General features: G+C 43.3%; 1 protein-coding gene across 1 annotated transcript in view; it reads left to right on the top strand.

Moving 5' to 3' along the window:
- Positions 1-24923, top strand: part of RIPK1 (receptor interacting serine/threonine kinase 1) — a 259789-nt gene extending 234866 nt beyond the window's left edge. Inside the window, exon 12 of the mRNA XM_069217742.1 lies at positions 22404-24923. Within this exon, the coding sequence (XP_069073843.1) occupies positions 22404-22690 (287 nt within the window). The 3' untranslated portion in view covers positions 22691-24923. The remainder of the gene's footprint in view (positions 1-22403) is intronic.
- Positions 24924-25209: the final 286 nt, after the last annotated feature.

The following is a 25209-nucleotide window of genomic DNA, read 5'->3' as shown; positions in this document are numbered from 1 at the left end:
GAAAATATAAAATGCCAAAACTTTGCATCCAGATACCCACACCCTAAGTCAACAGGCAGGTCTCTATGGATGAATTGTTCCTCCAGGTCTCCTGATAATAGTGCTGCCTCACTTGCGTGGGTGGGCCAAGTGACTGCGACAGAGAAGGGCCCAAAATTTATTGTGGCGATAATGATAACTATGGTAGATGTAATAATTAGTCCTTGGATCTTCAACCATGTAGGGAAACCTATCAAACCCAAAAATTTCTGGAAAGTAAATATCAAGGGGAGTCCAGGGAGGCAACGGTTTTGTGGATCCCCAAAAGTTTTTTTAAAATTATTATTATTATTATTATTATTTTTTTTTTATCCAGAATACCCTGCAAATGTGTAACATTGAATAAAAACTCTATTTTTCCTGGCATTTGTGTTATGTAAACTACATGAGTATGCCTGGATCCACAACCTTCATGCCACCCAGCGTTCACCCCCCACTTTTCCCCCAAAGAAAACCCACCCCACTTGTGTGCCTTGGCCTAGTGATGTGATAGGAATGGCTCACACATAGGTCAATGGTAGTCCTTGCATGAGACTTTGGGGAACCCAGGCTGGTAGGAAATTTTGTGGTTGCCTGCAGATTCCAAGACTTTTCTTCATGGAAATGTGTTTTTAAGCAAAGTTTGCGCTTTGCAGGGCATTCTGGGTAAAACAGCATGGTCAGAGTCACACAGGTCATGGACCCTGGACCCCCCCTGGTTGTCTAGTTTTCAAAAATCTGCAGGTTTGCCTAGGTGCCAGCTGAGCTAGGGCCTAAAATCCACAGCCAGCCATAATGACAGTAAGATGGCCCTTACTAAGAACTCTTCCTGAAGTAGAGGAACTAACATTCTGTGGCTGCTTGCCTTGCGAAGTAGTGGCCCATAGATGGTAAGTATCCATACACACATTGGTAGGTATACTTAATGGCAGCTCCACCTCAATCAATTTCCCAGTAGTTCGCTTTAGTGTAATACAAGATAAAGCAAGTAGGAATACAGGCCTAACGGTAATGGGCACTGGGGACAGTAAACACAACACTCCTGCCTCTTTACCTGCCTAAAAACGATGACATGGTCAGTCATTTTTAGGTGTTCTAGGAATGCGATCAGCAAAGTGTCCCTCCTGCAGCCTTGCCATGTCCTCCAGAACATATGAAGTGGAGACTGCCATTGAAAGTCTCACTGCTACAGAAGCAGCAGACAACTGAAATGTCAAGGAAAGACATGAGTCTTCCTCTGGTTATCTGACGATAAACAACATATACATTCTGTGTTGCCATCAGGTGGGTAAACACTTTCTTGTACCAAGTGCGAGTTTTATGTCTTGCATTGTATGGCTGAAGAACCTGGTTGTTTTTGTCCACTCCGCCCATGTACATGTAATCATGTATAAAGGTGGGCTTGTGATCTTCTGCCATCATGATCTCAAACAGTGACGGAGGAAGTACTCATCATGATTTGTAGTGAGCACATACAAATTATGCCTGTCTGAGAACTTGACTGCCAGCACTTTGTTGGAACACAATGCCGTGCTCTGGGATTTCTGGAGCTTCTTGCAAGCAAACTCCTGTGGGAATCCTTTGCGGCGACAGCAAACTGTACCGGAGGCCACAGTGCCAGCTTTGTAGATCTCACTGAACAGGTCTACTTCTGTATAGAAATTGTCCACATAAAGGTTACACTCTTTGTGAAAGAGTGTCAGGACATGACCCCTAGTGTGGGAGGGCAACCTACAGGGTTTAGAGTGGAGACTTTACCGGTATACACTCTCAAGCTACCAGCTAGCCACTAGAGTTCTCACACAACATGTACAGCTTGATGCCATAGTGAGCTGTTTTGCTCACAATGTACTGCCTGAACAGCCGTCCTTTGTACAGGATCACAGACTCATCGACAGCTATGTTCTTACCAGAAGTATAAATCTCTGGAAATCTGAAAATGTTCCACAGCGGTCTGAAGTTTAAGCAACGTGTCATGGTCTGGCGATCTCTGCTTATGTACAGTAAAAAGATGGGGCTTAAAGAAACCGTGTGAGTAGACAGTGGGGACTGCAAGGTTGGTTTCTGCACTAAACCATTTTGAGCGAAGGGCCCAACAATATCTTCAGCTCTTCCGGCGACGTGGGAGTCCACTGGTGTGCCCTGGAACAAGTCCCTAGAGAGCCTCCATCAGTCATCCAGTAGACGCCATCTCTGCTACTGGCTAAAACCGTCCTTCTAAAACACTATTCTACATAGAAGGCAGATATGTTGTTCTGTAACAGTTAGTAGGTGTGTACGTGAGTGATGTGTGCAACAGTAAATAGCGCCGGTCACCTTACCCTATCTTCTCCCCTATATCTGCAGGTTCTCAAATTAATCTAAAAAAGAAACAATATTACTTTACCTTGCCACATACCCATCAGCACAGCCTTTAGCACTGGTGACGCTCATTGCAACAATCATTTTTGCCCCCCCATGATCCAGCAAAAGTGCCCCTCATCTCTCCATAGCCCCTCTTTCACATACATTTCATGTGTTCTAACGCAATGGGATGTTTGCCATAAAAAATACTGGTCTGTTCTTTACAGCAGCCACATTATAACCCTGTGCGCAACTTTTTGGCAAAACTGCCACTAGACAAAGCGCTGACCTCTCTTTCTAGCAGGAACATAATCATAAGTTATATTGACATTTGTATATATATATATGTTCGATGGCATGTGTAGCTGCAGATACACATGCTGTGCACATCCCGCGATCTGGTGTTGGGCTCGGAGTGTTACAAGTTGTTTTTCTTCGAAGAAGTCTTTTCGAGACCGAGGGACTCCTCCCATTTCGACTTCATTGCGCATGGGCGTCGACTCCATCTTAGATTGTTTTTTTTCCGCCATCGGGTTCGGACGTGTTCCTTTTCGCTCCGTGTTTCGGGTCGGAAAGTTAGTTAGAATCTCGGAAAAAACGTCGGTATTGTTTGCGTTCGGTATCGGGTTAGCTACAACAGATCGACACCGAATTTTGAAGAGCTCCGGTGGCCCTTCGGGGTTTTTTCGATCCCCCGTCGGGGCCTGGTCGGCCCGGCCACGTGCGACTTCAAGGCTGATGGAACGGACCCCATTCCGCTTCTGTCCAAAATGCCATAACAAGTATCTGTATACGGATCAGCATCTGGTCTGTAACTTGTGCTTGTCCCCAGAGCACAAGGAAGATACTTGTGAGGCCTGTCGAGCGTTTCGGTCCAGAAAGACGTTAGGAGACCGAAGAGCCAGAAGACTGCAGATGGTGTCGACGCCAACAGGACAAGAGGTTTTCGAAGAGGAAGAGGAAGCTTTCTCTATCCACGAGTCGGACTCGGAAGAGCTCGAGGCCGAAGAAATGCCGAAAACCGTGAGTAAGACGTCGAAACATAAGACTCACGAGAAGTCAACAAAAGCCCAGGGGACGCCACCGCCAACAGGCCATGGCTTAACCCAAAAAATAGGTGACCGAGCCAAGGCACCGAAAAAGGGCGCGCTGGTGTCGAAGTCATCCGACTCCGGTCGAGATACCGCCACACAGCAATCTCGGACCCGAGACATCGGCTCAGAGAAATTTCGGCACCGTGACAGCGGCACCGAACAAATTCGGCACCGAGAAACCTCCACGCCGAAAATTACAAAGGTTTCTTCGGAGCCTAAAAAGACATCCGAAAAAATTTCGGTTCCGAAACATCCAGCCTCGGAGCCGAAAACAGGTTCCTATACAGAGGAACAAGGATTGTCCTCCCAAATGCAAAAACATAGATTTGGAGAGGAACTTCAAGCTGTAGAGCCAGACTATACTCAAAGAAGGCTCCACATTCATCAAGACACAGGGAAGAGAACCATTCTTCCCCCAATTAAAATAAAAAGAAAACTTGCCTTTCAAAAAAAGGACAAGGAGCCACAGGCAAAGGTGGCAAAGAAAACAACTCCACCACCATCAGTGCACACATCACCAGTAGCAACTCCACCACTGATGCACTCCCCGACTCATACTGCCATGAGTCAAGATGATCCCGATGCATGGGACCTTTACGATGCTCCAGTATCGGACAACAGCCCAGACTCGTACCCTGCCAGGCCGTTCCCTCCTGAGGACAGTACATCTTACACACAGGTGATCGCAAGGGCAGCTGCTTTCCATAACGTCACCTTGCATTTCGAACCAATTGAGGATTACTTTTTGTTTAACACGCTATCCTCCACTCATAGCCAATACCAAAGACTACCTATGCTCCCAGGAATGCTAAAACATTCAAAACAAATCTTTCAGGATCCTGTTAAAGGCCGAGCCATAACTCCAAGGGTGGAGAAAAAGTACAAGCCACCGCCAACAGATCCTGTTTATGTTACAACCCAGTTAACACCGGACTCAGTAGTTGTCGGGCAGCTCGTAAGAGAGCAAACTCTCATACCTCGGGGGACGCACCACCTCCAGACAAAGAGAGTCGCAAATTTGATGCTGCGGGCAAAAGGGTTGCAGCACAAGCAGCAAACCAATGGCGCATTGCCAATTCACAAGCACTTTTGGCAAGATATGATAGAGCTCACTGGGATGAGATGCAACATTTGATAGAACACTTAACCAAGGAGTTCCAAAAAAGAGCACAACAAGTGGTGGAAGAAGGACAAAGTATCTCTAATAATCAGATACGGTCTTCAATGGATGCAGCAGATACGGCTGCAAGGACAGTAAATACTGCAATAACAATAAGAAGGCACGCATGGCTGCGCACGTCAGGTTTCAAGCCGGAAATTCAACAAGCCATGCTAAATATGCCATTTAATGAACAGCAGTTGTTTGGGCCGGAAGTCGACACTGCTATTGATAAACTCAAGAAAGACACTGATACGGCAAAAGCCATGGGCGCACTCTACTCCCCGCAGAGCAGAGGCACATTTCGCAAAACACCTTTTAGGGGAGGGTTTCGAGGACCACCTACAGAAACCACAACATCTCAAACAAGGCCCACTTACCAAAGCCAATATCAGCGGGGAAATTTTCGGGGGCAATATAGAGGGGGACAATTCCAAAAAAATAGAGGAAAATTCCAAAGCCCCAAAAGTCCTCAAAATAAGCAGTGACTTACAAGTCACACATCCCCATCACATAACACCTGTGGGGGGAAGACTAAGCCAATTTTACAAACATTGGGAGGAGATAACAACAGATACTTGGGTACTAGCAATTATCTAGCATGGTTATTGCATAGAATTTCGCGAATTCCCTCCAACAGTCCCACCGAAAACACACAGTATGTCAAAAAAACATATAAATCTTCTAGGATTAGAAGTTCAAGCATTGCTCCAAAAAGAAGCAATAGAATTAGTACCAAAACAAGAACTAAACACAGGAGTTTACTCACTGTACTTTCTGATACCCAAAAAGGACAAAACTCTTAAGACCTATACTAGATCTCAGAATATTAAATACATACATCAAATCAGACCACTTTCACATGGTTACATTACAAGAAGTAACCCCACTGCTCAAACAACAAGACTACATGACAACACTGGTTCTAAAGGATGCATATTTCCATATACCAATACATCCTTCACACAGAAAGTATCTAAGGTTTGTATTCCAAGGGATACATTACCAATTCAAAGTGTTGCCATTCGGAATAACAACTGCGCCAAGAGTTTTTACAAAATGTCTTGCAGTAGTAGCTGCACATATCAGAAGGCAGCAAATACATGTGTTCCCGTACCTAGACGATTGGTTAATCAAAACCAACACGCAAATACAGTGTTCACAACACACAAATTATGTCATAGAAACCCTACACAAACTAGGTTTCTCAATCAATTACTCAAAGTCACACCTTCTGCCGTGTCAAACACAGCAATACCTAGGAGCAACAATCAACACAGTAAAAGGAATTGCCACTCCAAGTCCACAAAGAGTCCAAACATTCCACAATGTAATACAAGCCATGTATCCAAACCAAAAGATACAGGTCAAATTAGTAATGAAACTCCTAGGCATGATGTCCTCATGCATAGCCATTGTCCCAAACACAAGGTTGCACATGCGGCCCTTACAACAGTGCCTAGCATCACAGTGGTCTCAGGCACAGGGTCAACTTCTATATCTGGTGTTGATAGACCGCCAAACATACATCTCGCTTCAATGGTGGAACAGTATAAATTTAAACCAAGGGCGGCCTTTTCAAGACCCAGTGCCACAATACGTAATAACAACAGATGCATCCATGACAGGGTGGGGAGCACACCTCAATCAGCACAGCATCCAAGGACAATGGAACATTCAGCAAAGACAGTTTCATATAAACCACTTAGAACTGTTAGCTGTGTTTCTAGCGCTGAAAGCATTTCAACCCATAATAACCCACAAATACACTCTTGTCAAAACAGACAACATGACAACAATGTATTACCTAAACAAACAGGGAGGAACACACTCGACACAGTTGTGTCTCCTAACACAAAAAATATGGCATTGGGCGATTCACAACCACATTCGCCTAATAGCACAATTTATTCCAGGGATTCAGAATCAGTTAGCAGACAATCTCTCTCGGGATCACCAACAGATCCACGAATGGGAAATTCACCCCCAAATACTGAACACTTACTTCAGAATGTGGGGAACGCCACAAATAGATCTATTTGCAACAAAAGAAAACTCAAAATGCCAAAACTTCGCATCCAGGTACCCACAACATCCGTCTCAGGGCAATGCACTATGGATGAACTGGTCAGGGATATTTGCGTACGCTTTTCCCCATCTCCCACTTCTTCCATATCTAGTAAACAAGTTGAGTCAAAACAAACTCATACTAATAGCACCAACATGGGCAAGGCAACCTTGGTACACAACACTACTAGACCTTTCAGTAGTACCTCATGTCAAACTGCCAAACAGGCCAGATCTGTTAACACAACACAAACAACAGATCAGACATCCAAATCCAGCATCGTTGAATCTAGCAATTTGGCTCCTGAAATCCTAGAATTCGGGCACTTAGACCTCACACAGGAATGTATGGAGGTCATAAAACAAGCTAGAAAACCTACCACTAGACACTGCTATGCAAATAAGTGGAAAAGATTTGTTTATTACTGACATAATAATCAAATTCAACCTTTACACGCATCTGCAAAAGAGATAGTAGGATACTTACTACATTTGCAAAAATCTAACCTAGCTTTCTCTTCCATTAAAATACATCTTACGGCAATTTCAGCTTACCTACAAATTACCCACTCAATTTCATTGTTTAGGATACCAGTCATAAAAGCGTTTATGGAAGGCCTAAAGAGAATTATACCACCAAGAACACCACCAGTTCCTTCATGGAACCTCAACATCGTCCTAACACGACTCATGGGTCCACCTTTTGAGCCCATGCACTCTTGTAAAATGCAATACTTAACGTGGAAAGTTGCATTTTTAATTGCCATCACATCTCTAAGAAGAGTGAGTGAAATTCAAGCATTTACCATTCAAGAACCATTTATTCAAATACACAAAAATAAAGTTGTTCTACGGACCAATCCTAAATTTTTACCAAAAGTAATCTCACCGTTCCACTTGAATCAAACGGTAGAATTACCAGTGTTCTTCCCACAGCCAGATTCTGTAGCTGAAAGAGCACTACATACATTAGACATCAAAAGAGCACTAATGTACTACATTGACAGAACAAAACTAATTCGAAAGACAAAACAACTATTTATCGCCTTTCAAAAACCTCATACAGGAAATCCAATTTCAAAACAAGGCATTGCTAGATGGATAGTTAAGTGCATTCAAACCTGCTATCTTAAAGCTAAAAGAGAACTGCCTATTACACATAAGGCACACTCAACCAGAAAGAAAGGTGCTACCATGGCCTTTCTAGGAAATATTCCAATGAACGAAATATGTAAGGCAGCAACATGGTCTACGCCTCATACATTTACCAAGCACTACTGTGTAGATGTGCTAACTGCACAACAAGCAACAGTAGGTCAAGCTGTACTAAGAACATTATTTCAAACTACTTCAACTCCTACAGGCTGAACCACCGCTTTTGGGGAGATAACTGCTTACTAGTCTATGCACAGCATGTGTATCTGCAGCTACACATGCCATCGAACGGAAAATGTCACTTACCCAGTGTACATCTGTTCGTGGCATTAGTCGCTGCAGATTCACATGCGCCCACCCGCCTCCCCGGGAGCCTGTAGCCGTTTAGAAGTAGATCTTAAACATTTGTACATTTGTAAATATATTACTTGAAATTTTATTATGTACATAAGCATTCACTCCATTGCATGGGCACTATTACTAGCATACACAACTCCTACCTCACCCTCTGCGGGCAAAACAATCTAAGATGGAGTCGACGCCCATGCGCAATGGAGTCGAAATGGGAGGAGTCCCTCGGTCTCGTGACTCGAAAAGACTTCTTCGAAGAAAAACAACTTGTAACACTCCGAGCCCAACACCAGATGGCGGGATGTGCACAGCATGTGAATCTGCAGCGACTAATGCCACGAACAGATGTACACTGGGTAAGTGACATTTTCCATATATGTGGGTGTGTGTGTGTTCTCGATGGCATGCGTGGCTGTAGATACACATGCTTTGCATAGGTCTACCATCTAATGTTGGGTCCTGAGTATTGTAAGTTGTTTTTGTTAGAAGAATCTTTTCAAGTCACAGGATCAAGTGACTCCTCTCGCTGATACTCGGCATGGGCATTGAGTCCTTTGTCAGATTGTTTTGTCTCCGCCGTCGGGTTTCGAAGTGTGTTCCTCTCGCTCTAGTATTTCCTCGGCTCAGTCTGTTCCGAACTGTTCTCTTCTGCCTTTTTTTCAGCGACGGTATATACTTTGGATGCCCCGCCTTCCGGCTCGGCACCGAAAACAGCCAAGACCAGGACATCTTCGGCATCGACCTTTGGCTCGGCAACATCACAGGCACCTTCGGGATCAAGCAGATCCACCAAACTGAGCACTCCGCCATTAAGCAAAAAGACCTCTATAGCCTTTTTGGAGCCGACCGCTTCGACCCGATCAAAGACTTTGGTACCCAAAATTTAAAGACTCCAGTCATTCTTCCGAAACAGCTTCACTAGTTGAGCCCATTTTAGAGATTATGGATGCTCATCAGTGCCAACTCCATATTAAAAAAGGAACAGGAGAATCATTGCCTCCCTCCTGTTCCAATTAAAAGGAAGCTAACCTTAGAAGAGGGTTTGGACACAGCTCCTCCCCCTAAGAAGGCCTCCAAGGATAAGGCTCCAGTTAGACCTCAGCCTTTTTTACCACACTCTCCAATGCTTCCTCCCACCCCTCCACCACCTCCTCAATCTCCTTCACCACTTATTGAACCACAGTTTTCACCACAGGGTTCACCAGCACCACAGGAAGATGATTTGGTGACAAACCATATGAGGTAGATCCATAGATTCATAAGATCCATATCCGATCCTGCCAAATGTCCCAGATTTATATCCTGCACGGCCATCACCACCTGAAGAGACAACATCTTATCAGCAGGTGATAGCAAGGGCAGCCGCATACCACAATGGCCAGCTGCACATGGACCCTATTGAAGAGGATTTTCTCTTTGACCCCTTTACTACAACACACAGAGTCAATTCCTCCCCATGCTACCCGGCATGCTTAGACTTGCTAATTATATATTTAAAGTACCCGTAAGGCCTCGAGTGATAACCCGTAGGGTGGAAAAAACATACAAGGAGACACCTACAGACCCTCTATTTATACGGTCTCAAATCCCTCCAGACTCAGTAGTGGTCCGTACAGCACGAAAACATGCTACTAGTGAATCCACAGGAAATTCGTCCCCTCCCTACAAGGAAAGCATAAAAATGTGTTGCAGTGGGAAAAAGAGTAGCTGCACAAGCTTCCAATCCTTGGCGTATTGCCAATTCTCAGGCACTTTTGGCACGGTACGACAGGGCCCACTGGGACAAAATGGAGGATCTCCTTCAATGCCTCCAAGAGGAGCATGGCAAAAGGATGCAAGAAATAGTAGCAGAGGGTCAAACTTTCTCCAATAATTCCATTTGGTGTGCAACTGATGCTGCAGATACCGCAGCATGCAGAATTACTGCAAGTATTATTATACGCAGGCATCCTTGGCTTAGATGTTCTGGGATAAAGCCAGAAATACAGCAGGCAGTCCTCAACATGCCATTTGATAGAGAACACTTATTTGGCCAACAAGTGTATACCACAATAGAAAAACTTTAAAAAAGACTCAGAAACAGCAAAAGCAATGTGGGCATTACTCACCACCACACAACATAGTAAGTTTTATCCCCCCACAATTCAGGGGAGGCTTCATACCATCCTGTGCCGAGTCTTCCACCTCTCAGAGCAGAATAGGCTTCCATTTCTACAACAGAGGTTCCTTTAGAGGATTCTACAGAGACTCAAACAGCAGAGGCAGAGGCCTTCACTGCACACCAGTGACTACCTACACCTTCGACCACCTCACACCTCTCCAGTAGTGGGAAGACTCAAAAACGTGTACCCACAATTGTCCGATACCACCACAGACCATTGGGTTCTCTGAATTATCCAACATGGTTATTGTCTGGAGCACACTTCCACTCCCCCAAGCATTCCCCTCGCACTCACAAATTCTTACAGGTACATCTTACTCTTCTCAAAGAAGAGGTACAATCCCTTCTTCTCAAAGGGGCAATAGAACTAGTCCCCTTCTCACAGCAAGGGTTAGGAGTATACTTCCTTATACCAAAGAAGGATGGGTCACTCAGGCCAATTCTAGATCTCAGATCACTAAATCTCTACATTCTCTCAGAGGATTTTCATATGATCACTCTCCAAGACATCATTCCACTGTTACAGTATGGAAACTTTGACAGCTTTATACATAAAGGACCCTTACTTTCATTTTCCCATACCCAGCACACCGCAAATATCTCAGATTCATTATTGCAGGAAAACATTATCAGTTCAAGGTTTTACCTTCCTGGGTTACAACTGCTTCCAGGGTCTTCACTATGTCTAGCAGTAGTTGCTGCATATCTCAGATGTCAACACATTCATGTCTTCCCTTACTTGGACTCACCAAAGCCAGTATTTTACAACACTGTCAGTGTCGCACTCAGATCACAGTGTATCTCCTTCACACTCTGGGATTCACGATCAACTTTCTCAAATCCCATCTTCAACCTTTGCACCCATGAAATAGAATTTTTGGATGTGAAAATCAGAGTAGAGAATAATACATTGGAAACTACATTATTCAGGAAACGAAATGTAGGCAATAGCATTATGCATACAGAGTTTTCACCCAGTATCTTTGAAGGAGAGCATTCCTTATGGAGAACTACTTTGAGCTTGTAGAATATGTAGCAGCCAGCTACAGCACAGTCATTTGTTTTACCATCTTTCAATAAATAGTCCAGTTCAGGTTCATGGAGTGCCTGTGGTCTTTTACGTAAGGAGGAGATTCGAGGTTTGAATAGGTGCCGCAGCGTGGTGCCACAGGAGGCACCACTGGCGTTTTGGCAGCTAACTGGCAAACGCTGAAATGAGCGGAGGAGAGAAAAATGTTATTTATATATATATATATATATATATATATATATATATATATATATATATATATATATATATATATATATCCACACAAATACATACACACAGAGAAATATCTCACTTTCTCTCATATATAATTCTATTAATCCTATAACTCAATATCAATTGACTTATCATGAGAAGCTTAAAGAATGGCACATCAAACAATTTATTGATTATGATGAGTTTATATATTTGAAAATTGATTATCCTAAAATTCCATGTATTTACTTTTTGCCCAAAATCCATAAGAACAAATCACATCCCCCAGACAGACCTATAGTTAGTATGAACCAGTCTTTGCTGGAAAATACTTCGCGATATTTAGACCTGTTCCTGTGCACCTTTTGTCAGTGAAATACCATCTTATCTACGTGACACCAACGATTTCCTGGCTAAGATACACAATAATCCGTGGCACAGAGATTATCTAATGGTCACCATGGATGTGGCCTCCCTGTACACCTCCATTAAACATCAATATGGGATACAAGCATGTAGATATTATTTACAAACACGACCCATTGAATTCCTTATACACACAGACATGCTTTTATCTATGCTGCAATTTTGTTTGACCCATAACCTGTTCCTATTTGATAATGACTGTTTTTTGCAAAAACAAGGGACGGCTATGGGGGCCTCTTTTGCTCCCACATATGCCAATTTATATATGGGCTGGTGGGAGAAAGAGGTGGCATGGTCTGAGAACAATAACATCTACATGGATAGGGTCGTGTTGTGGGTGCGATATATTGATGATCTTTTTATTATCTGGGATGGCTCTGATCAACTACTTCTGGAATATATAAATATGCTGAATGACAATTTAATATTCACTTGGAAACCACCTTCAGCAGAGAGACAATTACATTTTTAGATGTTTTACTAAAAGTGAAAAATGATCAATTAGAGACTACCATCTATCGCAAACCCACGGCATGCAATTCCATCCTGCATGCCAATAGTGGACATCCCACGACATTAAAATGGAGTATATCATATAGCCAGTTTATCCAGTATTGGATCTTTCATAAATTCACATGCTTGAATCATCCCCGTCGTCGAAGTGGGAGTCCCACGGTACATAAAATAGCAATAATTAACAAATAAAATTTGTTTGCCATAGGCTATAATGGAGCCAGCAATTGCTCACATAGCCTATCCATGTCCTTTTGTGAAAGGACCCAAACCTGCCTGCTGTCCAATCAGGCACCAGCACCCTCTAGAACCTTCTCCAGAGAAGCTCCCTTCCTCAGATTTTCTACTGCACGTCATGTGAAGAGAGTCTCCCTGAGCTCTGCTCAGTTTTTATTCTACTTCAGAACTCTTTCTCAAAAGAGTTGAAAATATGTCGGATTCTTCTAGAAAAGGCCTTTTCCGCCCTTGCAAGACCTGTGGAAAGAAAAGGCTCCATGTGGATGACCCACATAAAGACTGCTTGTATTGTCTCTACCCACAACACCAGGTTAAGGACTGCAAGATATGTCGCACCTTCTCCACAAAGACCCTCAGAGACCCTGAGGGCAGGCTCCTGACATGGTTACAGGCTAAATCCTGTACTTCAGGTGAGGAGAGTGGGTCAGAGAGGCCACACAAAAGGTCTAAATCTGAGGACCTGGGCCACACAGAAAAATCCAGGAAGAGGCAGAAATCACATCATGGGAAGGGCTTACAGACTTCAGTCTCCTCTGAGCCTTCCTCTCCTCTTCAGAAGAAGGAGTCCTACCGTCTCTCTCCTTCTTGAGAGCCTTCTACTTCTGGAAAAGTGACTCTAAAAATCAGATCGACGACAACACCGTCGACGACCGTGACGACGACGGTACCAACAACTACCATCTCCACTACATCGTCGACGAGACCGTCGTCAGCGTCGACTACTTTAACATCGACGGTAAGGGATCCTATCCCCTCACTCAAGCCCCCGTCGACGAGTACACCATCGACGACAATAACATCGTCGTTTATAACACCGTCGACGACTGCCCCGTCGACTATAACGTCAGCGACGCCAATGTCATCGGCGGTTTCGCTGTTGACGGAGACACCGTCAAAGAAGTCATAGTCAACGAAGACACTACCGTCGACGACACTACCGTCGACGAGACCATCGTCAACGAGACCACCACCGTCGACGAGACCATCATTGATGGAAAAATCTGGACCGTCCACGGCTACATCAACTTTCACGCCATCGACAGCACTGGTGCCTATTAGACAGATAGAGGCCACTCCTGCCTCTTCCAGGTCTCCGGATCTCCGAGCCATGGTCAGGATCACATCTCTACCCACACCGGACATTTATCCAATAGACACATCTCCAAACAAAGTGTCGACTTTAGTACCCAGTCATCTTCTTGACTGGGAGGAATCTGACGAAGGTCCATTCGGAGATGCACACAGCCCCTCGCAGCTCCATGTCAAGTACCAAGATGAGGATGACGAGGATGAGTATGACCAATAGCAACCATACTACTCTCATCAGGAACAATATTACCAACCAAGAGAGCCTCAGCATAGAGATTCTGTACAGATGCCTTCCTCTTTAATCCAGGATTTACAATCTATGCTACAGGATTATAGGAGAAGGTTCCCACTGGCAGCAGAAGATCAGCCACCAGCACCAGTTTCTCCGGTGACACCAGTCAATGTCCCTCCTCCTTCAGCTACTCCAAGATGGACATCCCACTCGGTGTTAGCTGCATCCCCTAGAGACGAAGGTTCCACTTCAGGGGAAGAGGAAGAAGAGGAAGGAGAAATTTCCACTCCACAACATCCTACAGAGGAATGGGATGATTACTTAGCTCCCACTCCTTCTTCTCCACCACCTCCTCGCCCCTCTGATTCTCCACCCGAGGACATAGGTGGTTTCCATAATCTTATGGACAGAGCCGCGGTACGCTTCCACCTTCCAACATCTGTCTCCCAGTCGGAATGTTTCCTACATGATTTTAAGGAGCAATCACAGAAGTCTGTATGGTCCATTCTGATTATTGATTTCATATGGAGCGAAGGTACAAAGATTATGCGAAACACGGCTACGGTTCCTCCAGTTCCGCAAAAACTGGACAAGAAATACAAGGCAACCCAAGATTCTCCGGCATGCCTTACTGGCCATCCAAAGCCTGATTCAGTGATCTCACAGGCTGCTCAAAGGCGCTCCAAAAACCCATTGACTCCTATCTCTACTCCTCCAGACAAGGAAGGACGGAGATTGAACAATATAGGCAAAAGATTCTCCTCCATGTCAGCAATCACTGTCAGAGCAGCAAATTCTTTGGCAATTCTAGGTCGATATGACCGCCAAATGTGGTCCGACATGCAACCTTTCTTGGACCTCATCCCTGAAAGTAAGCAAGCAGAGGCACGGAAGATCCTTCAAGAGGGTGGGCGTACGTCGGAAGAAATTATCGACTGCGCTCTTGACATAGCCTCTACTGGTTTTCGTCAACTAGCGGGTGCCGCGGTCTTACGCCGGCAAGGTTGGCTCAAAGCCACATCTTTTAGGCCAGAAGTGCAGTCCCGAATCCTAGACATGCCCTACGATGGCGAATCTCTATTTGGCAAACATGTAGATGACGCGCTCCAAGCCATCAAGACTGACACTGCCAAGTCCATGGGTACCCTGCACTATCGGAAACAGCCCTTTCGGGGGGCTAGAGGAAGAGGTTTCACCTCATTTCGAGGTTCCTTCCACAGGCAATACCAGCAATCCCAGTACAGGCCTTCCTACCACCAACAGTACAGGCAATCATCGACTGCTTCCTATACCAGACAAGGAGGTAAACGAAGACAGGGTTCGCACTCTAGGGATCAACCCAGAAAACAATGATCTTCTACAGCCACCGGCTATGCTCCCCCAATGCCCGCAACATCAGCAAATAGGAGCAAATATTTCCAACTTCATCCAAGAGTGGAAGAAAATAATATCAGACAGTTGGGTGCTGGATATGGTGACAAGAGGCCGTACCCTGGAATTCACACAAAAGCCACCGCATCATCCACCAACATCAGGCAGATCTCTCCATCTTCGTCTGCTTCAAGGGGAAGTATTCAGCCTTCTTGCCAAAGAAGCTATAGAGGCAGTTCCTGTGCAACAACGGGGTCTCGGATTCTACTCCCGGTTTTTCCTCATAAGGAAGAAGTCAGGGGAGTGGCGTCCTATACTAGACCTCAGGAAGCTCAACAAGTTCCTTCGGAAGCAATCTTTCCGGATGATCACACTGTCAGATATCTTGCACCTGCTCAATCCTGGAGATTTTATGACGACTCTAGATCTCCAGGACGCCTACTTCCACATACCAATACACCGAACACATCGCAAATATCTCCGCTTTACAGTAGCCGGTGCCCATTATCAGTTCAAAGTCCTACCATTTGGTCTCAGATCAGCTCCAAGAATCTTCACGAAATGCCTTGCCCCGGTCGCAGCCTTCCTCAGAAGCAAGGGTTTCCAGGTGTTCCCATACCTGGACGACTGGCTCATAAAAGCTCAGTCATCTCTACTAGCTTCCAAAGCGACAAACGCCTGCCTAAAACTATTCCACAGTTTGGGTCTAACAGTGAACCTACAGAAGTCAGTCGTGCTTCCCTCATGCAGGAGAGTTGTCCTGGGAGCAGAATTAGACACTATCCAAAACAAGGCATATCTCACTCTAGCAAGGCAGCAGAAGCTGACCCACTTAGCTGTCAGAATCTCCGCAAAAGAGTTAGTTTCAGTACGACTGTTCAAATCGCTCCTGGGCATGATTTCCTCAGCCATAGTCCTAGTACGGCTAGCAAGACTCAAGATGAGGCCGCTGCAAGAAGAACTGCAACTTCAATGGACCCAGTCGCAAGGGTCCTTCGACGACTTAATAACTATCACACCAAAAATTCGGCAGGCGTTAGAATGGTGGTCTCACACCAACCACCTCTCCCAAGGTCTTACTTTTCTAGCACCAATAACCGACTTTGTCATCACCACGGACGCCTCCTTGGAAGGATGGGGAGGCCACTTACAGGACTTGCGCATTCAAGGCAGATGGTCCAGGCTCTAAAAAGAGATGCACATAAACCTGTTAGAGCTGAAGGCGATTCATCTCACGCGCAAAGCTTTTCTGCCACGCATCGCAGGATCATCAGTGTTAGTCAGAACGGACAACACAACAAGTATGTTTTACATCAACAAGCAGGGAGGAACAAGATCCCTCTCCCTCTCAAGAGAAGCTCAGTCTCTTTGGAACTGGCTCACACTGAACAACGTCCGCCTCAGGGCGGAGCACCTGGCTGGGGTCAACAACGCTCTAGCGGACTCTCTCAGCGGGACGGACGACAGCTGCCACGAGTGGGAACTCAACCAGAACATACTCGAGGGCATCTTCCAACGATGGGGTTCGGCCGATCCTAGACTTGTTTGCCACCAATCTGAACGCCAAATGCCAGTTTTACACCAGTCGATACCCAGTCGATGGTCCGGGATCTCTGCATACGCTTTTCCCCCCCATTCCACTGATTCCCAGGCTCCTCAGGAAAATGAAGGCCGAATGCTGCAGGATCATTCTTATAGCCCCCAAGTGGCCCAGGCAGTACTGGTACACGGAGCTCCTACTCCGGTCAGTAGCCAATCCAGTCCGCCTGCCTTGCAACCACAATCTTCTAACGAAGAATCAGGGTCTCATCCTACAACCTGACCCAACTTCACTACAATTGCATGCTTGGCTAGAGTTTCACGATATGAACATTGATCAAGAATGTAGACTTATATTATCTAAGGCACGAGCAGAGAGCACGAACAAAACGTACAAACTCAAGTGGAAGAGATTCTGTGTTTGGTGCTCTCAGAACAATTTTCACCCATTTCAAATTAACCCTGAGCAAATTCTTTCTTACCTTCTCTCTCTCTCCAAAGCTGGTCTTTCCCGTGCATCAGTCAAGATTCACCTAGCAGCTATAGCCTCTTACAGGCGATCGGCTGACATGCCATCTATCGGCTCATCCAGAATCATCAAACAGTTTATGAAAGGGCTTTTCCGCACTTTTCCCCCGGTGCGGTTATCTCCGCCAGAGTGGCATCTTAATATTGTCCTTTCCCAGCTCATGAAAGCTCCTTTTGAGCCCATTCATAGGGCAGAGCTCAAGTACATCACTTGGAAAGTGGCAACCTTGCTCGCTCTCACCTCTACCAGGAGAGTCAGTGATATACAGGCGTTCACTACTAAAGAACCCTTTTTAGTTTTCTCTGAAGACTTCGTTATGCTCCGAACCAATCCCAAATACATTCCCAAGGTTCCATCTTCGTTCCACCTCAATGAACCCGTTATTCTACAAACCTTTTTTCCAAACCCTACTACGATTGCAGAGAAAACTCTACACTCTTTGGACATCAAACAATGCCTAAAATTTTATCTTCAAAGTACCAAACACATCAGAAAATCAGACCAACTCCTAGTATCTTATTCTCTTGGATGATAGGGAACAGGAGTAACCAAGGCCACTATAGCCCAATGGATTTCTTCGACAATCCAGTTTTGTCACACCAAGGCAGGAAGACCGTTGAATAGGCGCCCGAGATATACATATATATATATATATCGGCATTTACAGCATGAAGTTCAGTATATGTGTACATGTACTTAAAAGTATCTATGCTTCTTCGAAGCTCACGATGAGAAATGTATGAGTTAACTATTTATATTGGAGTTAGAGGGTCTTCATGCTCGCACTCTCCATCCACGTTGGATACAATGTTTATCAACCATACTGCTGTCTATTCAGATTCAAGCATATGAATTTAGGAAAGATCCAATACTGGATAAGAAAACAAGTTACTTACCTGTAACTACAGTTATCCAGTATTGGTATCTTTTCATAAATTCACATGCGACCCACCCTCCTCCCCTTTGATGCTCGCATTTCCTCTCAGGTTATAATTTTTCACTCTCGTGCTGGAAAATCTGAGGAAGGGAGCTTCTCTGGAGAAGGATCTAGAGGGTGCTGGTGCCTGATTGGACAGCAGGCAGGTTTGGGTCCTTTCACAAAAGGACATGGATAGGCTATGTGAGCAATTGCTGGCTCCATTATAGCCTGTGGCAAAAAAAAAAATGTGTTAATTATTGCTATTTTATGTACCGTGGGACTCCCACTTCGACGACGGGGATGATTCAAGCATGTGAATTTATGAAAGATACCAATACTGGATAACTGTAGTTACAGGTAAGTAACTTGTTTTCTTCTGCGGGCTCGCAGAATATGCTCCGATGAGAGCAGATATGATTTAGAAATTAGGACAATGACAGAAAGATTTTTAAACAGAGGATATCCTCTCAAAATCTTGGTGGATGCACAGAACAGCGTTAAATATAAAAGCAGAGATGAGTTACTTTTTAACAACACACCTACAAATAGTGAGATAAAACAATCGTCCCCTAGAATATTTTTGGAATATAATCAACAACATGGCTCTTTGAAAACCATACTACAAAAGAACTGGCATATCTTACAGAATGATCCCAATATTAGGGATATCATTGACCCACATCCATCCATAACTTTTCGTAAGGCTCGCTCACTAGGGGATCATTTGACTAGAAGTTTCTTCTCTACAAAAGAAAATACATCCTGGTTGAGCAAAAAAAGTTTGGGGTTTTGGAAATGTGGCCAGTGTAAGGCGTGTAAATATGCACAAAACATGCAGAGATACCAAACTTTTGATGGTCGCCATTGTGACATCAAGGATCGTATCATGTGTGATACTGAATTTGTGGTTTATGTTGTTGAATGTGGATGTCATAAAAAATACATTGGTAGTACCATCCACAAGCTAAAAGTCAGATTCTTACAACATTTTAGAGCCATTAAAAATCAAGACAGAACATATCCCTTGGCCAAACATTTTTGGGATATACATAAAGGGGATTCCAGTACACTAATATTCTATGGTATCAAATCCATTAAAAACAACCCTAGGGCCGGCGATAGAACATCCGAGCTTAGACAAATGGAATCTAAGATGATTTTACTACTTGGTTCAGAATCTCCCTGGGGGCACAATCTTGATGCGAAATTACATGTCCATTTATGATAAAGTATAGGACATGTATTCCATTCATGAAATATTTGGAGATGGGTCTAAAGTGGTATAAACGTTTGCCTCTATTGGACTCTGTACACAATATAATTTCCATAATCGCCATTTATAAGGAGTGATTTTAATGTTTTATGTGGTTTTGAAGAATTTATGAGAATATGTTTGTCCTCGATTGGTCTTTCGGTCTTTTGACCTTTTGATTGTTTGATTTTTTTATTTTGATTTTTTCTTCCCTTTAAATCTATAGGAGAGTAGATGCATAGATATAAGTTTCCATCACTGTTTTTCACCTGTGATAGACACATAATTTAATATAGAAGTGGTTTTGTCCGATTAGCACTTTGCACTTTATCCAGTGGCCTTCTTATCGTTAATACGTGCATAAATTATAATCCTGCAATAAAGATCGAAATAGAGTAGATCAGTCTTACAAAACAAATTTATCTTTCTTAGGTCAGTAATTTTAGACATTTTGAAGGGTAAAGGCAAATCTAGGACTTAAAGAACAAAATGACCACATATGTGGGCCAAAATACATGATGTTATCAAAAATAAATGCCATATAGAAGAAAGAATTCCCAGCACGGTTTAGCGACATATCGTGATTATCTGTATATATTTATTGCACTTGACACTTTATGATTGGTTTTAGATCATGAATTAAACAACGATTATGATTTTACTTACTGTAAAATTGTAACAATAATGGATGTCATTTTAGCATTTAACTATAGGATTTCAGCTATTCTGCTGCTAGGATTGTATTTATCAACAATTTATAACACTTTACAGTATTTAAAATATTTAAACTATTTAAAACATTTAAAATATTCATACAAAAACTAATATTGAAGAATAATTCTTATAAATATTTGTTAAAACAGATTGAAAATCGTTGATTAAGAGAAATTGATGACAGTGGTCTAAAAAGTGCAATAATATAAGCCTTCTAAAATGTTAATTTTCATATGACATTGAGATAATGATGATAGATTCACATGCAAGGACTTTGTTGCACATAAGGTAAATATATTAATGAGACTTAGAACTATTAGTTAATTTTCTATCACATTACTGGCATTTATTATGAATTAATGAAACGTGCGGGATACATGATGTCCAGATTACCGAAAGCAGTTCATGTCAATATTATTGAGTTAAAACTGTGCATTTATGTGCTGATCTACTTAAGTTTTTTGCATGTTTAAAGATGGCCCCTGCATTAGGTCACACTAGAATGTAATGAAAACAAATGATGGAGTTTAACTCATATATATGTTGCCGGTTTTATTGCCGAGTTTGTCCAGCAGAAGGCGTTTGCCGAAACGCATTGACACTCGTTGCAGGATACTGTGAAACCATTATATGGAATAAATTCGATACAATTCAACTCTGAACTGTTGAACTTTACTTCGTCCCTACGATCGGGATTTGACTAAGGGATAGGTGCAGCCGTCGGGTGGATATTGTTCCATCTGTTGAGGATTATTATTATATATATATATATATATATCTGAAACAAAACGGTCAAAAGCAGCGCGCTCTGACTGCTGGTGCCAACGGAGGATATGACCGATATCCTTTAAATATAAATCAGCAAAAGTAAACGTTGCACTCTCGTGAAACGCGTTGGTGGAGGATTATCTTCAATTAAAACTAATTAGACATTGAAGTTCACGAGAGTGCAACGTTTACTTTTGCTGATTTATATATATATATATATATATATATATATATATATATATATATATATATATATCCAAACACATACATACATACACACAGAGAAATATCTCACTTTCTCTCATATATATATATATATATATATATATATGAGAAATATCACTTTTTTTTTATGTGTGTGGTTTCCCTGGGGACCGAGTGCGTATTAAAAATTAAAAAAAAGTGATTGCTCTATCTTATAAACCACACATCTATTCCCACAGGAGGTCGGCCGTGAGCAAGAAAGCCGACCTCCTTTCAATATTACTGATTTAAAAAAAAAACATTGCTTGTGCATATAACCCCTGGAGGTGCGATCGCTCCCCCTCCCAGGGGAAAACCAACATATTAGTACTACAATAAATGCTCCAGCAAGGAGGGTGGGGGGGGGGGTCTACTCCCATGAAAGCTAACCTGCCCAATTTAATTTTCAAATCCCTGGCTTTGAGTGGGGTTTCCTGGCCATGGATCTCAGTGCTGCTGCAATCCATGGCCAGGAAACCCTTTCAGGAAGGCCTTGTTTGAAAGAGGTACTCTCCCCTTTGAAATGAGGCCTCCCTGAAAGCTGAGGAGGCCGTTTTGGCCTTTTTTTACCCACCATAGTAGAAAGTTGCCTTACCTGCTCTCTTCTCTGCTCCAGTTGTGAGAAATTGTGACGCCAGCATGCCTTGTGACTCACTGAAGTCACAGATGGGTGGGGGATGGGGGGCAGGGAGAGATGGGGAAGCGATTTTGCATCTTTCCCAGTGGTTAAAAAAATAAATCCTCTGGTTCAATTATTTAAATCCCTGCCTGATGAGGGTGTGCTGGCTTTTACACCCGCTAACAGGGTTAATCGAAATTCCTGTTTATGCTTTTAATAAAAAAAATTGTCTGCTTTCTTTAGTTGGGAGTTCTAAATTTTCAGATAATTAAGCTTAGGCAGAAACAAATGTGTGTATTGGTTTGATCATCGATTTACTTTCTGCCACGCGCTACCCTGATATGTTTTTGTTTTCTTTCAGAGTGTACGGAGCTAGTTGTGGAGGAGCATCTTGATAAGGTCAGAGACAACTTGGGGAGACAGTGGAAAACCTGTGCTCGCAAACTGGGCATGCGAGACCCAGAAATTGATGAGATAGACCATGACTACGAACGAGATGGACTAAAAGAAAAGGTTTACCAGATGCTGCAAAAATGGCAGATGAGGGAAGGCACCAAAGGTACCACTGTGGGGAAGCTGGCTAAGGCTCTCTATGACTGCCACCGAACAGATCTCTTGCTTGAGTTGATAAGCCTCATCAACAGCTGAGCTCACTGGAAACTCTTTAGAAGTTGTATTTGTCTGCAGTTGTCTGCTAAAAGAGAATCTGGACCATGCCGGGTAGAAGTGGGCAAGTTTGCTCATTTCTGAAGACCTTCTTTTAAAGAATCGAGTCATTGGAATGGGCCTCAAAATGCCTCGGGTGTGTGGCTTGTACGAATAAAACAGTTACCATTAAACCATGGACAATAAAGGCTTTTGGGGACCTCCCTTCCCCCCAAAAAAAACAGTTAATTCAGGAAGGCTGTTATCATTTAGATCCCGATATTCAATACAGCACAATGTGTACAAAGATCATTGGTCGCCTGGTGAATGTAAAGAAGGGAATTAACACTGTAATTCATTAACAGGTTTGCAAATGCCTTTAGCAGTATCGTGCACTGTTGACACAACATATGCTATCTGCCAGCTAAAATATGGGCTTCCCGGGTGACTGGAATTAGGTGTTTAAAATCTCTCCATCCTCCTCCGCCTCCCTTGACCTGGCCGTGTTACAGCACATCCTTTACACACATTAAAGGTCTTGGACTAAGAATCGCTAAAAGCCTATAGTTTTATCACTGACGTCATTGATTCAGTCAGTTTTCAACACCCCCGCTTCATAAACACCATGAGCATGCTCTTGATAAATCACTTGTGCACTACCCCGAGCTCGTGTTGCTTGTATAGTACATTAATGTATCACCCTCCAATCGCTGCTACTCAACTAACCCTAAACAGTTGCACCCCAGCTAGTCACTGGGTGTATTACCAACACACAGTGAACCCCGAAGCCTGCTTTTAAAGCTGTCACCCAGGCTCAGCGTGCATTAAATGAAATCTGTCATCCATGCCTCCTGGTTCAAGCATCAACTACTGTCACACAACGGTGTGAACTCCTATTTTCATCCGCTGGTGTGGGTGGGTGGGTGACTGAATGCCTGCTACTTTAGGATCTGCTAAAAGTCTAACACTGTTTTAGGTGTCTAAAGTATTTTGAGTGGGAGAACTGATGTTTGCAGATTCGCATGAACGGGATATTATATGGCAATTATTCCAGTCATCTGTGCAAAATGTCTTCACCTCATTCGTGCACTCCCAGCATTCAAGAATAACCTTGTTAATTCGAGCCTGCTCCTGAATGAACTGCACCGCATATGGTCTCAGCAGGCTGCTGTGTTTGCTTTGTAAATTCATGTTGTATTCAATTTTTTTCTCAATATATTTTGGGACGGACACATGAACTGTGGAGTAGCATGGCTTTGCCAGTGTCATTTCTAGGATTTTCACATTTGTTCCCAATGAGTAAACACCACCGTATTGTTTAGTGTGAAACTGATGTGACAACGTGGCAATTCATAAATGTATATTAGCTATATCAGTAGCCACGTCTGTGTGATTGGGAGCCTTTTTTTCACTGTGCTTTTCTTACCCAAGCCTAGTGAGTCAACTTCATTCACAAAATGGATATTATAGTCAGAGTGGGAGGCAAATTTGGTTGTCACCACACACAACAAACCGATCACTGTCGCCACCCTCGGGTAAGACGAAGTTGAGAGACGAGTCTTGCCTTAAACGCAAGAAGTACAAGCACCCTGTAATTGATGCCAGCTCCCTATGGAGGTCCTATTGGCACCATTGCACTGCGTTCCTGTTGATGAAATCTGTCGGAAAGTATTGTAAACAAATGTTTAAAGGGAGTGAACAGTAAAGAAACAAGTGGGCTTTGTTCGTCCTTGTGAAGAGCAGGGCGTCTTCCGTAGAAGCTTCCTCGTCGTAAATCAAATGCTGGTGTAATCTCCTGTGTTTTTAAGCCCCTGCCGTTTATAGGGCATGGTCAACTCTTTTGTTTTATTAGTGCTGTACATAGGCTTAACTTATGCATACATACAATTACGGGTATGTAAACCCATGTAGGGCTTACGCAGTAGCGTGTCTTGTACAGTTTGATCCTCCAAAGAAGTGCTTAACTTTGTTGTTGGTATATACAAGCAGTGACTTTTTATATTCATTTTTATTCACACACCAATTGCTCCTCATAGACAGTTCGCCACGCAATATAACAAATGATATTTCGCAGACACCGGCATTGTTCTATTGTTACTTAATTAGTGTCTAGATGAAGTGAAAATGTAATGAATTTCGCAGTTTCTCTACAGCATTGGTGTTTTTATCAATATTTTCCACGTTAATTGAGCAGCGAATCAATGTGAATATGTTCAATAAACAGCGTAGATCCTCATTGGTGTAAATTTAAGTATTTCCTGATTGCTTAATTTGCCCCATTGTTATAATGCTTGGAATGTTTGTGTTTGTGAGCCAGTGTGTGAATGTTTGTGCTCGTGAAGCCTGTGTCTGAGGAAATGGTCTACACTTTTTAGGCAGAAAAGATAGTTCCAGTAAGTAACGTTAGATTATATCTCTGGTTGAGAGAGGTATTTATATGTATGAGAGACTAGTTAATTTGAAGCGTGAATTGAGAATTGTGATGAGGTGCAGGGCCTGCTATCCTCGCTGTGCAAAGGCAC

Source organism: Pleurodeles waltl, chromosome 2_1 (genome assembly GCF_031143425.1).
Source record: "Pleurodeles waltl isolate 20211129_DDA chromosome 2_1, aPleWal1.hap1.20221129, whole genome shotgun sequence".
NCBI classification, from domain to species: domain Eukaryota; kingdom Metazoa; phylum Chordata; class Amphibia; order Caudata; family Salamandridae; genus Pleurodeles; species Pleurodeles waltl.
The sequence above is the reverse complement of the archived record's forward strand: the minus strand, read 5'-3'. Positions and strand labels throughout refer to the sequence as shown.